Source organism: Pituophis catenifer, unplaced genomic scaffold (assembly GCF_029215685.1).
Source record: "Pituophis catenifer annectens isolate HBS135680 unplaced genomic scaffold, rPitCat1.0.hap2 SCAF_2, whole genome shotgun sequence".
Classification (NCBI taxonomy): domain Eukaryota; kingdom Metazoa; phylum Chordata; class Lepidosauria; order Squamata; family Colubridae; genus Pituophis; species Pituophis catenifer.
Window position 1 is genome coordinate 242089105 of NW_027256882.1, and position 13785 is coordinate 242102889.

The 13785-nt window shown below is 39.7% G+C and overlaps 1 protein-coding gene across 3 annotated transcripts in view; it reads right to left on the bottom strand.

Annotated features, from left to right (window-relative positions):
• SNX24 (sorting nexin 24) overlaps nucleotides 1-13076 on the bottom strand; it is an 84633-nt gene extending 71557 nt beyond the window's left edge. For 2 of the 3 annotated variants that reach the window (XM_070935701.1, XM_070935699.1), the window contains exon 1: nucleotides 12960-13055. In XM_070935701.1, coding sequence (XP_070791802.1) covers nucleotides 12960-13019 — 60 coding nt within the window. In that variant the 5' untranslated portion in view covers nucleotides 13020-13055. Of the gene's footprint in view, nucleotides 1-12959 lie in introns of all 3 variants that reach the window. The other variant, XM_070935698.1, reaches the window with a different exon arrangement.
• Nucleotides 13077-13785: the final 709 nt, after the last annotated feature.

Sequence of the window (13785 nt, forward strand, 5' to 3'; positions counted from 1 at the left end):
CTTTACAGGTATGTTAAGATTACAAATCTCAGAATTATGGGAACTGTAATACCAATGCTACCAGAAGATAAGATAATGAAAAGTTGGTTTGTTCTTTTGACTACAACCAACTGGTAAGCAATTTGTTTCAATAAAATCTAAGATTTGATGACACATTTTATATAAAATATTTCTTATTCTATTTCATGTTTACTGGTAATTTTTTTGAGTCCCACTAAATAGGCCAACATTACTTACAATGCATTCAGTCTATACAGTATTTTAAACCTAAACTAACATTTTGAAATATTTAGTGTATTATAAAATACAAGTCTTTGTTCATATCAAGTATGTACTGATATGCAAGGGTACACAACATGTGAAGTCTAATGCTATTTAATTCTAGCTTACATATCCATACCTGGATTCTTTTCCCACTTCTGTAAATGGAACTGCTTCACTATTAGCCTATGAGGAATTAGCTGAATGAATGTAGAACTAACAATGATGAGTTTATTTTGCTTGTATGCTCCCCCCCCCCCCCCATTCCTGGGCATTATCTTTGTTGGGTCAGTTTAAAAGATAAGTGTGGTATTTAGATTGCATGATTAATCATGCCTTAGTTTTGAGGCCAAATTCCAAAGAACTGAAGGAGTAGTGTATCCTGAAATATTTTTTATGTTTTGCAAATAGTTTTGAAAACATCTGTATATTGCTTGATCATGGAAAATTAAGCTATATAATTTATTTACACTTCGTCATTATCTGTCCTCAGGACTCAAGTTTCAATTTCCACTGAGATTCATTTACAAGCACAGAAGCACTATTTTACATCTAAGGTTTGGAATTATTCTGTTTTACAAAATTATTGTTCCTTAAAGTCAGCAGGAAAATGCTGTATAAAAAAATAATATACACACACACAAAATCTAAGTAACATGAAAATGTTAATCTACTACTAATCTATTTGTTTCATAGACTAGATAATATAATTCAATACACTAGTAACAGAATTAGCATCCTGGATCAAAAGCTTATGAAAAACAAATATCTACAGTCAGGTCCAGAAATATTGGGACATCGACACAATTCTAACATCTTTGGCTCTATACACCACCACAATGGAGTTGGAATGAAACAAACGTTAACTGTGCGTTAACTGCAGACTGTCAGCTTTAATTTGAGGGTCTGTACATCCAACTCAGGTGAATGGTGTAGGACTTACAGCAGTTTGTATATGTGCCTCCCACTTGTTAAGGGACCAAACGTAATGGGAAAATTGGCTTCTCAGCTGTTCCATAGCCAGGTGTGTGATATTTCCTCATTACCCCAATTACAATGTGCAGATAAAAGGCCCAGAGTTCATTTCAAGTGTGCTATTTGCATTTGGAATCTGTTGCTGTCAACTCTCAAGATGAGATCCAAAAAGCTGTCACTATCAGTGAAGCAAGCCATCATTAGGCTGAAGAAACAAAACAAACCCATCAGAGAGATAGCAAAAACATTAGGCATGGCCAAAACAACTGTTTGAAACATTCTCAAAAAGAAGGAATGCACCGGTGAGCTCAGCAACACCAAAAGACCCGGGAGACCACGGAAAACAAGTGTGGTGGATGACCGAAGAATTCTTTCCCTGGTGAAGAAAACACCCTTCACAACAGTTGGCCAGATCAAGAACACTCTCCAGGAGGTAGGTGTATGTGTGTCAAAGTCAACAATCAAGAGAAGACTTCACCAGAGTGAATACAGAGGGCTCACCACAAGATGTAAACCATTGGTGAGCCTCAAAAACAGGAAGGCCAGATTAGAGTTTGCCAAACAACATCTAACAAAGCCTTCACAGTTCTGCAACAAGATCCTATGGACAGATGAGACCAAGATCAACTTGTACCAGAGTGATGGGAAGAGAAGAGTATGGAGAAGGAAAGGAACTGCTCATGATCCTAAGCATACCACCTCATCAGTGAAGCATGGTGGTGGTAGTGTCATGGCGTGGGCATGTATGGCTGCCAATGGAACTGGTTCTCTTGTATTTATTGATGATGTAACTGCTGACAAAAGCAGCAGGATGAATTCTGAAGTGTTTCAGGCAATATTATCTGCTCACATTCGGCCAAATGCTGCAGAACTCATTGGACGGCGCTTCACAGTGCAGATGGACAATGACCAAAGCATACTGCAAAAGCAACCAAAGAGTTTTTGAAGGGACAGAAGTGGAATGTTATGCAATGGCCAAGTCAATCACCTGACCTGAATCCCATTGAGCATGCATTTCACTTGCTGAAGACAAAACTGAAGGGAAAATGCCCCAAGAACAAGCAGGAACTGAAGACAGTTGCAGTAGAGGCCTGGCAGAGCATCACCAGGGATGAAACCCAGTGTCTGGTGATGTCTATGCGTTCCAGACTTCAGGCTGTGATTGACTGCAAAGGATTTGCAACCAAGTATTAAGAAGGGAAAGTTTGATTTATGATTATTATTTTGTCCCATTACTTTTGGTCCCTTAACAAGTGGGAGGCACATATGCAAACTGCTGTAAGTCCTACACCGTTCACCTGAGTTGGATGTACATACCCTTAAATTAAAGCTGACAGTCTGCAGTTAAAGCACATTGTGTTTGTTTCATTCCAACTCCATTGTGGTGGTGTATAGAGCCAAAGATGTTAGAATTGTGTCGGTGTCCCAATATTTCTGGACCTGACTGTATATTTAGCACAATAATTGCTAGTGTAACAGTGTGATCTTATATACAAACTCATATGGTACATAGCATCTAAGACCTGCTATAGAAAGCACTGATAATTAAGAATGTCCTAATGAAATTATCTTTCAAGACGAAGAGTTGCTACAGAAGTTTATCCCATCAATTCATACAAAATTCTCACCATTTATAATTAGTTTGAATTCAGGCAGCATCTAAATTGAATTGAATGAAATAACACAGAGCATCCTTTCCAGGCAAGGAAATAATCAGTCACCTACTGTTTTTGAATTTGCTACCATGAATATGTTAAACTCAATAGTGCTTCTAACAGAATGTTTTGTATAGCTTTAACATGAATTTATTATAGATGAAATTCCAATTTTTTCAATTAAATATTATGTTGCTGCTGCTAAATGAAGCTGATACTTTTCCAGGATTAGAAAAATCTCCTGCTTGTCCTTGTAACTAAAAAAATTACATCTAAAATTCAGGATAATTTTTCCAGTTTACTATCTCGGATACTTTCTCTTTAAACACACCAAAAGTAAAAGTTAAAGCTAGAGCAAGTTGCTAAATTATTTGCTTTAATGTTCACTCAATAATAATTTGAATTCACCATTGTACAGTACTAAAAAGGATTTTAGCTTCACTGTAGCAACTGAGGCAGATGGAATGAGATAGCAGCCTGAGGTTCATTAATACTTCTGCAGCTTGTAACTTTTAAAATGTAGAAAGTTTATTTCTCTAACATACAGGCAATCCTCAATTTATGACCATAACTGAGCCTGGAATTACAGTCATAAGGTGTGGCAGTCCTAGGTCAAAGTATCACATCACCAGATCCAATTTATTTTACCTTTTTTATGGTGGTTGTTAAGCAAACACTATGGTTAATCAAATCAATTCTCCTCCTTGGGTGTTTTTTTTTTGCCAGAACTGGAAGTAAATGCTGGAAAAATGTGTCACAAATCATAGTGATGTGATTGCAGAATGCTGCAAATGGCCATAAAGATGAGTTGGTTGCCAAGTACCCAAAATGCAATGTGCACTCCGCAATAGTGGAGGATGTATGTATGTATGACCACTATAGAGCAGGAGGGTCAGTAATAACTTCAAATGGCCATTAAATGACCGATCATAAGTTGAGGCCCTTGACTTTGAAAGTACTTTGGTCAGAGAGCACCTAAGTGATGCTAATTGAATCAACCAAGAGAGGCAGGTCTTCAGAATTGTAGCAAAAGCAGCAAACTTATTATGCCTTCCATTGAGGGCCTGCATGAGCCAGAAAGAGGGCTGTAAAAATATCTACAGACCCCTTGCATCCTGGACATAAACGGTTTCAACTTCTACCCTCAAAATGATGCTATAGGGCTCTGCACACCAGAACAACTAGACCAGTGGTTCTCAACCTTCCTAATGCTGCGACCCTTTAATACAGTTCCTCATGTTGTAGTGACCTCCAACAATAAAATTATTTCTAAAACCATTGAAAATATGTGTTTTCCAATGGTCTTAGGCGACCCCTGTGAAAGGGTCATTCGACCCCCAAAGGGGTCCCGACCCACAGGTTGAGAACCACTGAACTAGACACTAGTCCCCCGCCTCATGCCATCACTCCGCTAAACAACTAATTCCCACAAAATATCAAACTATCTAAACAGGAAATATTACCATCATTATTCTCATCTTCCCTATTACCTATCTCCTTATCTTCTTGTGACTATAACTTTGTTGCTTGCATCTTACGATTTATATTGTTTATTTAGTATCCAGTATGATTTATTTAGTATCCATGACTATCACTAAGTGTTGATCTAATGTTTTATGAGGAATGTGTTTTTACAATGATTATGATAATGATCTATCACTATTGTTGTATGTACACTGAGAGCTTATGCACCAGAGACAAATTTCTTGGGTGTCTAATTACACTTGGCCAATAATGAATTCTAATTCTAATTCTTTGCTATCTTGTACTATCTCAGTCACACCAAGAGAGTCAGTTTAGTCATTATTGGCCAAAATGAAGCCTACCAAATAAACATTCTCTGACCCATTATGAAGGGTTTTCACAGCTTTCTAATTCAGATTTGGACAAATTTTCCTTTCATATAAAAAAAATAGTAATATAAGTAGAAGCTACGTTATTATGTAGAAACTGATTGACCTTACTGGTCCATCAATTCCTTTTAATACTGTAATTCATACAATTTCTCCACTGTATTGAACACCACTAATTCTGTTTACGTCATTTGTTTAGCAGCAGACCACAGTTTTGCTAATTCTGTTCATGTTCTTATTCTGACAATACACAGAATAAAAAAAAACATTTTATTCAGAATTAAGTGGTAAAAACAGGAAGCTTACAGGACTATAAGTATTATGAGAAGCATTAATGTCATTGCTATGCATTTTTACAACAAGGATTGACCTTTGGGCTATCTGGTCTGTTTCCTTTCCCATAGAGTACTGATTCTGCTTTTGTCTGGTTCATAGTATTATTTCGATGATAAACGCTGGTTCTTCCCCAAAAGATATGGAGACTTTGAAAAGAGTTCATAGAAGAGCAACAAACATGTGCCATCACTAGAGGCTTTTAAGAAGAGACTGGACAGCCATTTTTTTTCAGAAATAGTATAGGTCTCCTGCGAGAGAAGGGGTTGGACTAGATGACCTCCAAGGTCCCTTACCACTCTCTCACTGTTATAATTACTGTTACTGTTAAGAAGCTTCTAAGTATTTACATATAAAAATTTAAACATAACTCTTACTATTTGGAAAATTTGCTATAAACGTATTGTAAAATAATGTGCAGGAAAAGAAATATCAATCAATCTATCATTGTTTGAAATGTTCATGAATATCTTATGATGCAGATAGGTAGTATAACATGTAAATAGATACCAAGAGTAACAAATAAGATATAATAGCATCTAATAATATTAGAATATACTTGGATACTATGTAAAGCACATGTAGGTTACATAACTAAAGTAATAACATTAGCTCTAAAATCGATATAGTGTGATCCTAAACACCATTAAAAGTAGATTCTACTCATCTTAATGGATTTCTCAACCACAGAACCTAAGAAAATTCATTTGAATACAGGAAGAAAGAAAAAAACCAAGTCAGCTGGAATGAAATTTGTTTACATGTTATAAAAACAATTCTCCTAATCAATATATACTTACAGCTATCTTATTGATTATTTCCCCACATAATCAAGCTCCTTACTTTAAGATTATGAATGGAATGATGAGGAGACATTGGATTTCATTTTTCTCCTGTTTGAAGCTCCATTACAACATATGAATATTTGTCTGCATGACTTTTAAACTGTGCTTTTAAATAATACTTTTATTACCAAAACAAAAATAATGTTTTATACTGGAAATTTTATTTAAAGACAGCTACATATTTTCAAGAACTTACCTATGTCAACTATATGGTAAGGTCCAACATTTAAAGCAGTAAGCTATATCTGTGCAGTGCAGAGGTGGGTTTCAGCAGGTTCTGACCAGTTCTGGAGAATGGGTAGCAGAAATTTGAGTAGTTCGGAGAACCGGTAGTAAAAATTCTGACTGCCCCCCCCCATCTATTCTCTGCTTCCCAACTTCCAGCTGATCAGGAGGAAATGGGAATTTTGCAGTAATCTTCCCCTGGATTGGGGACGGAATGGAGATTTTACAGTATTCTTCCCCTGCCTCACCCACCAAGCCCCGCCCACCAAGCCATGTCACACCCACCAAGCCACACCCACAGAACCGGTAGTAAAAAATTTTGAAACCCACCACTGTTGCAGTGTGAATATCTACTGCAGAATTCAAAGTGAATATTGGATTTTTTTTCAGGCCCCAAAATAGACCTTCATTTTGGGACAGGGAAACCTGTCAATTCTCATTCTCTCTCTTTCTCTTTGTCTCATGTGGTGGTTGTGTGCATTTATACATGTATGTTCATGCATATTCACTCAATACATCTATTTGCATGCATTTTTCTAAGCGATATGTTTTTCTTAGTACAGCCTAAAAAACCTGCATATATGCACTGCTGGATTATTGTGTATTTGAAACATTAATTCTTTTAAACAACATATATTTCAGTTATATTTAGAGCAGATTTTTTACCTCAATGACTATATTATTAATAAAATAATTGGTATTCATAATTGCAGTCTTCAAGGGATAGAATTTAAGTAGTTTTGCTAACTAAAAAATTTAAAATAAGCCAAATATGTAGTGATTTGTCTTTTACTACCAATATCAAATCAGTATTTTTTCTACTCTGCTCTATGTATTGCTTCATTCACTGAAGAACTTAATGAACTAGCCCAAACATTTCAAAATTAAAAGAAGAGAAGGTTAATATTTTATATTATGTACCACTTCTATGTTAATAATTCAGAGGACTGCCACAAAAGAAAAAAAGCACACTCCAAATACTTTTAAAGATATTTTGTTATTAATCTGTACATGATGTTCTATTAAACTGTGAAGAGCTACACTTATTTTATAATTAAGTATAATTAACTTATCTTTATGAGACAAGTGGCAAGAGTAGGCCTAAGGATGCGTAAACTTATCTTTCTAAAAAGTGTTTTAAGAAAGCATTACATGAAGGCTATTTTAAAAGCTAACAGGATGAGGGGGAGAACTTAATTAAGAACACTCTAAGCCTGTCAGTCAAATATGCCCTTTGCACTTTGATCTACTTAAACACATGTCACCTTGACCTATAACATACCAATAAATGTTTCTGATCAATATGAATCAACCACAAATTAATTTATTCAGGTGGTTTCCTCATACTGGAATCAACATTAGAAATCTAACTAGTATTTGCTCTTCTATCATCGGCAAAAGAATCATACTTAAATGATAACAAGTGCTCATGGGTGTCATTTTAAAGTTAAATTGTTCCCCAAGGATATGTTCACAAAATGTCTACATTTAAAGGTTATTCACTACCAAATTATGAACAACTGTTGCATTTTTAAGCAGAGAAATCAATAGTTTGGAGATCTACTCATCAATTTAAAGTGTTAGTAAAAAGTTTAAATGTTGACTAGCATGAACTGAAGAAAATATATCACTGAGCAATCTTTCCACATACAATAGATATTTAATTTCCTTAGAAAGTCTGAAAATCCCACTTTCAAATGAAAAGGCACCAAAACCACTTCTCTAAAAAGTGATATTGCTGTAATGATACTGAAAATGCCCAGAATTAGCTTTTCTTTTCTTTTTTTTTCTTTTTTTTTTTTGTTCAATAAAAATGATAGAAAGTAGTGCACTTATATCTTATACATATACTGCACATTGTTTTAAAATTTTGGGTTAAATTTCATTATCAAACAATGATAGACTGATAAATAAAGAATAGCGTGAAATGGATGAAGATTTAAAAAGGCACCAGGCTAGCTAGCAATCAGGAGTCTGTAAGTTCTAGTTCTGCCTTAGACATGCAAGACAGTTGGGTGACTTTAGGACAGTCATTCTCTGTCAGCCTAACTCACCTCACAGAATTGTTGTGGGGAAATTAGGAGTACTAGAACTACTACCGGTAGATATGTTTCCCACCTTGATTTATTTATAAAAACAAAGGTGGGATAAAAAATAACTGCAACCGTCAGAAATGTGAGTCAATTATCAAGTGTTCGAATTTTGATCCTATGACCATGGGAATGCTGCAACAGTTTTATGTGCGAAAAACAGTCATGTCGCTTTTTTCAGTGCCATTGTAACTTTGAATGGTCACTAAATGAACTGTTGTAAGTCAAGGACTATCTGTACTGTAACCTTGAACTGTGTCCTAAGTCAGGCAAAGTGAACTAGAGCAAGATCCATAATAATCAGTGGAGTTGTACGTTATGGTTCCATCTCAAACATTTGCCCATCAGCATTCTTCATCTATTATTATTATTATTATTAGTTAATCTTTAGTGAGATTCACAGCCTTTGAGGCTGGTTAATAGCTCAGCAGCTCGAGTCCTAACCAAGGACCTAGGAACTGTTAAGGTATCGTCGGAGGATGTAAGCTGTTCCGAGTAAGGTGGTTTTTTGTAGAGTCAAAATGTTCAAGTCCGGCAAATTTAGAATTTCTAAATAACGGGGTAGCCCTTTGGGTATTGCTCCAAGGGCTCCAATTACAATCGGGACAACACACGATTTCTTTTTCCACAGTCGTTCAACTTCAATTTACAAGTCCCGGTACTTTGTGATTTTTTCTTGCTGCTTATCTTCAATCCGTGCATCACCAGGTATTGCAATATCAATGAACCATACTTTTTTCTTTTCAACTATTGTTATGTCAGGTGTGTTGTGGACCAAGTGCCTGTCAGTCTGAATCCTAAAGTCCCACAAGATCTTGAGTAAGATCTTAGCAACACGGTCATGGCATTGTAGGTAGTCAGTTTGTGAAATTTTGCTGCATCCACTGATCAGGTGGTCGACTGTCTCATCTTTCTCATTGCAGAGGCGGCATTTGCTGCTGGTGATAACATGTTGAATTTTTGCCTTCATGCAGTTTGTGGCTAGGGCTTGTTCTTGAGCTGCCAAAATAAAGCTTTCTGTTTCTTTTTTCAGTACTCCTGATCTTAACCAGTTCCAAGTTAGTTTCTGGTCAGCTTTGCCTTCAATTTTCTGGTCAGCTTTGCCTTCAATTTATTATTATTTATTTATTTATTTATTTATTTATTTATTTATTTATTTATTTATTTATTTATTTATTTATTTATTTATTATTTATTTATTTAGTATACTGCCCTTCTCCCAAAGGACTCAGGGCGGTGAACAGCCAGCAGATAAAATACAGAAAATACAAAAATTAAAACAATATTAAAAACCAATTAAATTAATTTGGCCCACAGTTAAAACACCCCCATATTAAAAATCCATAATTTAGCAATTTAAAATTAAAACAATTTAAAAATATGGTCAGGTCAGCCCAGCTTGATGAAACAAAAACCTCTTTAAGGCATGGCGGAAAGTGCGCAGATCCGAGATCCGCTGTATCTCCGGGGGCAACTCGTTCCAGAGGGTCGGTGCCCCCACAGAGAAGGCCCTCCCCCTGGGGGCCGCCAGCCGACATTGTTTGGTTGACGGAACCCTGAGGAGCCCCTCTCTGTGGGAGCATACTGGTCGGTGGGAGGCTACTGGCGGCAGAAGGCGGTCTCGTAAATACCCGGGCCCTAAGCCATGGAGCGCTCTAAAGGTGGTAACCAATACCTTGAAGCGCACCCGGAAGACCACTGGGAGCCAGTACAGCTCGCACAGGAGAGGTGTTACATGGGAGCGTCGAGTCGCCCCCATCACCCGCACGGCCGCATTCTAGACCAGTTGGAGCCTCCGGGTATTCCTCAAGGGGAGGCCCATGTAGAGAGCATTACAGTAGTCCAAGCGGGACATGACGAGGGCATGAGTGACCATGTGTAAGGCATCCTGATCCAGAAAGGGATGCAACTGGTGGATCAGGCGAACCTGATAAAAAGCCCCCTGGCCACAGCCATCATATGCCCTTCCAAAGACAGCCGTGTATCCAGGAGGACACCCAAGTTGCGAGCCCTCTCTGTGGGGGCCAACGACTCACCCCCAAAAGTCAGTGATGGTACCAACTGACTATATCAGGATGCTGGAAGCCACAGCCACTCGGTCTTGGACGGGTTGAGCCTGAGCCTGTTTCTCCCCATCTAGATCCGCACAGCCTCCAGGCACTGGGACATCACATCAAGAGCATCGTTGGGTGGTCTGGGGTGGAGATGTACAGCTGAGTATCATCAGCGTACAGATGACACTTCACCCCGAAACCACAGATGATGTCACCCAGCGGCTTCACATAAATGTTGAACAGAAGGAGCGAGAGAACCGACCCTTGCGGCACCCCACACACAAGGCGCCTTGAGGTCGATCTCTGCCCCCCAGTCAACACGAATTGCAACCGGTCGGAGAGAAGGAGAACCACCACAACAAGGTGCCCCCTATCCCCAACCCCTCCAGTCGATGCAGCATGATACCATGGTCGATGGTATCAAAAGCCCCCAAGAGGTCTATAGGACCAGGACAGAGGAACAACCCCTGCCCCGGGCCCTCCAGAGATCATCCACCAACGCGACCAATGCCGTTTCCATGCTGTGCCCAGGCCTGAAACCTGACTGGAACGGATCTAGATAAACCGTTTCCTCCAGGAACCGGGGAAACTGTCGTGTCACCACACTCTCAACAACCTTCGCCACAAAGCAAAGGTTGGAGACAGGACGATAATTTGTTAATACAGCTGGGTCCAGGGAAGGCTTCTTGAGGAGGGGCCTCACCACTGCCTCCTTCAATCTAGGAGGAGGAGTAGCCTCCTACTCCTTCAATCTAGAGTAGACCAACTATATTTTCCAAATAGAAACCCCAAGTAATGTGTGTTGCACCTATCCAGTTTAACTTAACTAAGGTAGAGGCAGGTCTAATTAATCAGGAATGGCTGCATTCTATGTATCATTGCCTTAAATTAGGTAAAGGCACTTCTACCTTCAGACAAGTCCCCAAATGCAAAGCAGAATCCAGAAGTATCCAAAAGGAAATTTGATTTTTTGAGATTAAGCACCCCATCCAAACTGACTCAGTTCCTATTGCAAGTGCCTCATAAGCAACACCTCTATCTTGTTTGAATTATATATACAATTTAATTCATATTCTTTAAGAATGAGTGAGATCCTCCCCACCCCCAATTTAAAGTCAGATTCAACAGCTTGTCTCTAGCATCAGCTCACATATTGCAGAGACAAGTGAAGAATGGAAGTTAATTCTAGTTTTGGTTAATTTGGGATAGTAAAACAGTTTCCATCTATATTTAACTCATGATTTGTGATATTTGGCAGGAACTGATGTTGGACAACAGTATTTAATAATTAGGCTACAGGTTAAAGGTAAAGGTAAAGGTTCTCCTCGCACATATGTGCTAGTTGTTCCGGACTCTAGGGGGCAGTGATAATCTCCGTTTCAAAGCCAAAGAGCCAGTGCTGACCGAAGACATCTCCATGGTGATGTGGCCGACATGACTAAACATCAAAGGTGCACAGAACGCCGTTACCTTCCCACTAAAGGTGGTCCTTATTTTTCTACTTGCATTTTTTATGTGCTTTCAAACTGCTAGGTTGACAGAAGCTGGGACAAGTAATGGGAACTCACCCCATTACGTGGCATTAGGGATTCAAAACACTGAACTGCCGACCTTTCGATCGACAAGCTCAGCATCTTAGCCACTGAACCACTGCGTCCCAGGCTACAGGTTAAGTAACCCTAAATGTTTTACTCTGACAAAAATCTAATCACTGCTTCTTCACTTAAGAGAAAGAGCTACAACTTTAAAACAGACACATGCACTCCACTGTGTGGAGCAAGGGCCAAAAATATCAGGTCATACTTCAATTAGTAGACTTTGGAGGACTCCAGACAAGGGGAAAAAAGCATTTTTTTTTTCATAAATGCAGTTTGTATCTGCTTTGGTACCCGCTGCCTTTTGTGATGCCTTAGGTATCTCTAAAGAACATTTCACACATGCTCGAAGATAAATTGCCCTAAAGACCTGGAATTTTAAAATCAAGAATAAAATCTGATCTAAATCTTCTATCATAGCCCACTGAGAATGCCCTCAGGAATTCAGGTAGCAATCATATAGAATGACAAGTTCAAATGGGAACCCAACCATTCACAAGATTTACACTATAATCAAAATATGTTTATGAATTAAGTCAAATATAGGTGTCCCAGGGTAATGTTGCAGGATCCAATGTGGATCGGTCACCAGAGGTTTTGTCTTCCGACCTTTCCGACTGATGCTGGAGCCCATCCTCAGAGAACTTCTGTCTAGCAGTGTGTGCACTTTGGGCTATTTTGTGTGTGGTGTGTGGCTTTTCAGTTGTCGAACGCACAACCAGGCACCATATGAATACCACACACAAAATAGTCCAAAGCGCACACTCTGCTAGAGAGAAGTTCCCCTAGGATGGGCTCCAGCACAAGTCCCAAAGCACGCAAGAGTAAACCTGGTCCCGGTGACCGATCCCGATTGGATCCTGCAAAATAAATTTAGCACTAAAATCCTTGTCGGAAACCTGGCTGCTATCCCAACGCACCAGCCCTGCAAATCCCTTCTATTCAGGAGCACTGCCTGCGCGCGCGTCTCGGGGAGAAGGCAAGCAAACGCCCGGCCCCGAGCTGTACCATCCCATCCTCTGCAGGGGGAAAGAGGGGGAGTCATTAGCTCTTTCGCCTTGCCCACCACTCACCGTGTAGCCCCTTTCCAATTCGCTCTCCTCGTAGCGGAACGAAGGGATAAAAACCTCCATGGTACGGTCGGTGCGCGAGCGCAGCCCCTGGACGGATTCGCCACGGTGGGTGGGGGGGAGGGGCATTCGTGGAAAGGATAGGCAAGGGAAAGAAGAGCGGGGGGGCTCTACGTCCCCCGGACAGCGCAAAGCCTGGCGGAAGGAGCCGTGGGGCCAGTGAAAATCACATGACTGGCAAGGGCAACCTTTTTTTCTATCTCTATGGGAACGGCAGTCTCCGCTCCTCCCCCACGTGATTCCTGGTGCAAAATGGACTGGGAGAGGGAGGAGGAGGAGGGAGGAGGAGGAGTGTGAGGGTGCCTTCGCTACTCCCAGATCTCCTGGTCTTGGGCGATAGGGAGGGCGTCCTGCGCGCCAGGGGAAATGTTATCTTTGCTCCTGCTAGAGGCTGCGATAGTTTCGGCAGCAGTTGCAACAGGCATATTCATACTTTCATTAAAGCGGTTGCAGCAATGTGGGAGAAGGACAGCCCTTAGGTGCCTCCGCCCCTGCTTAATTGTAAATTGACGCATTAGGCAGCACTGAGCAAGGGGAACGCCTTTTTTGGAATGCGCAATCTGAACTGTCACCCAATAGTAATGTTAATAGATAGGCTAGCTAGACCGTAAACAGAAGGAAGAAAGGGGAAAAAAGTACAGTGGCGGCAAGTTTGTAAAATAAAACGCGAATTGTCTTACTTAGAGAACGGTTGTTAGATCGCAAAAGATGCGCACTTGACATGCTTAGAAATTTCAGACACCTCGATTCTTTAGGCTCAAATTCTTTT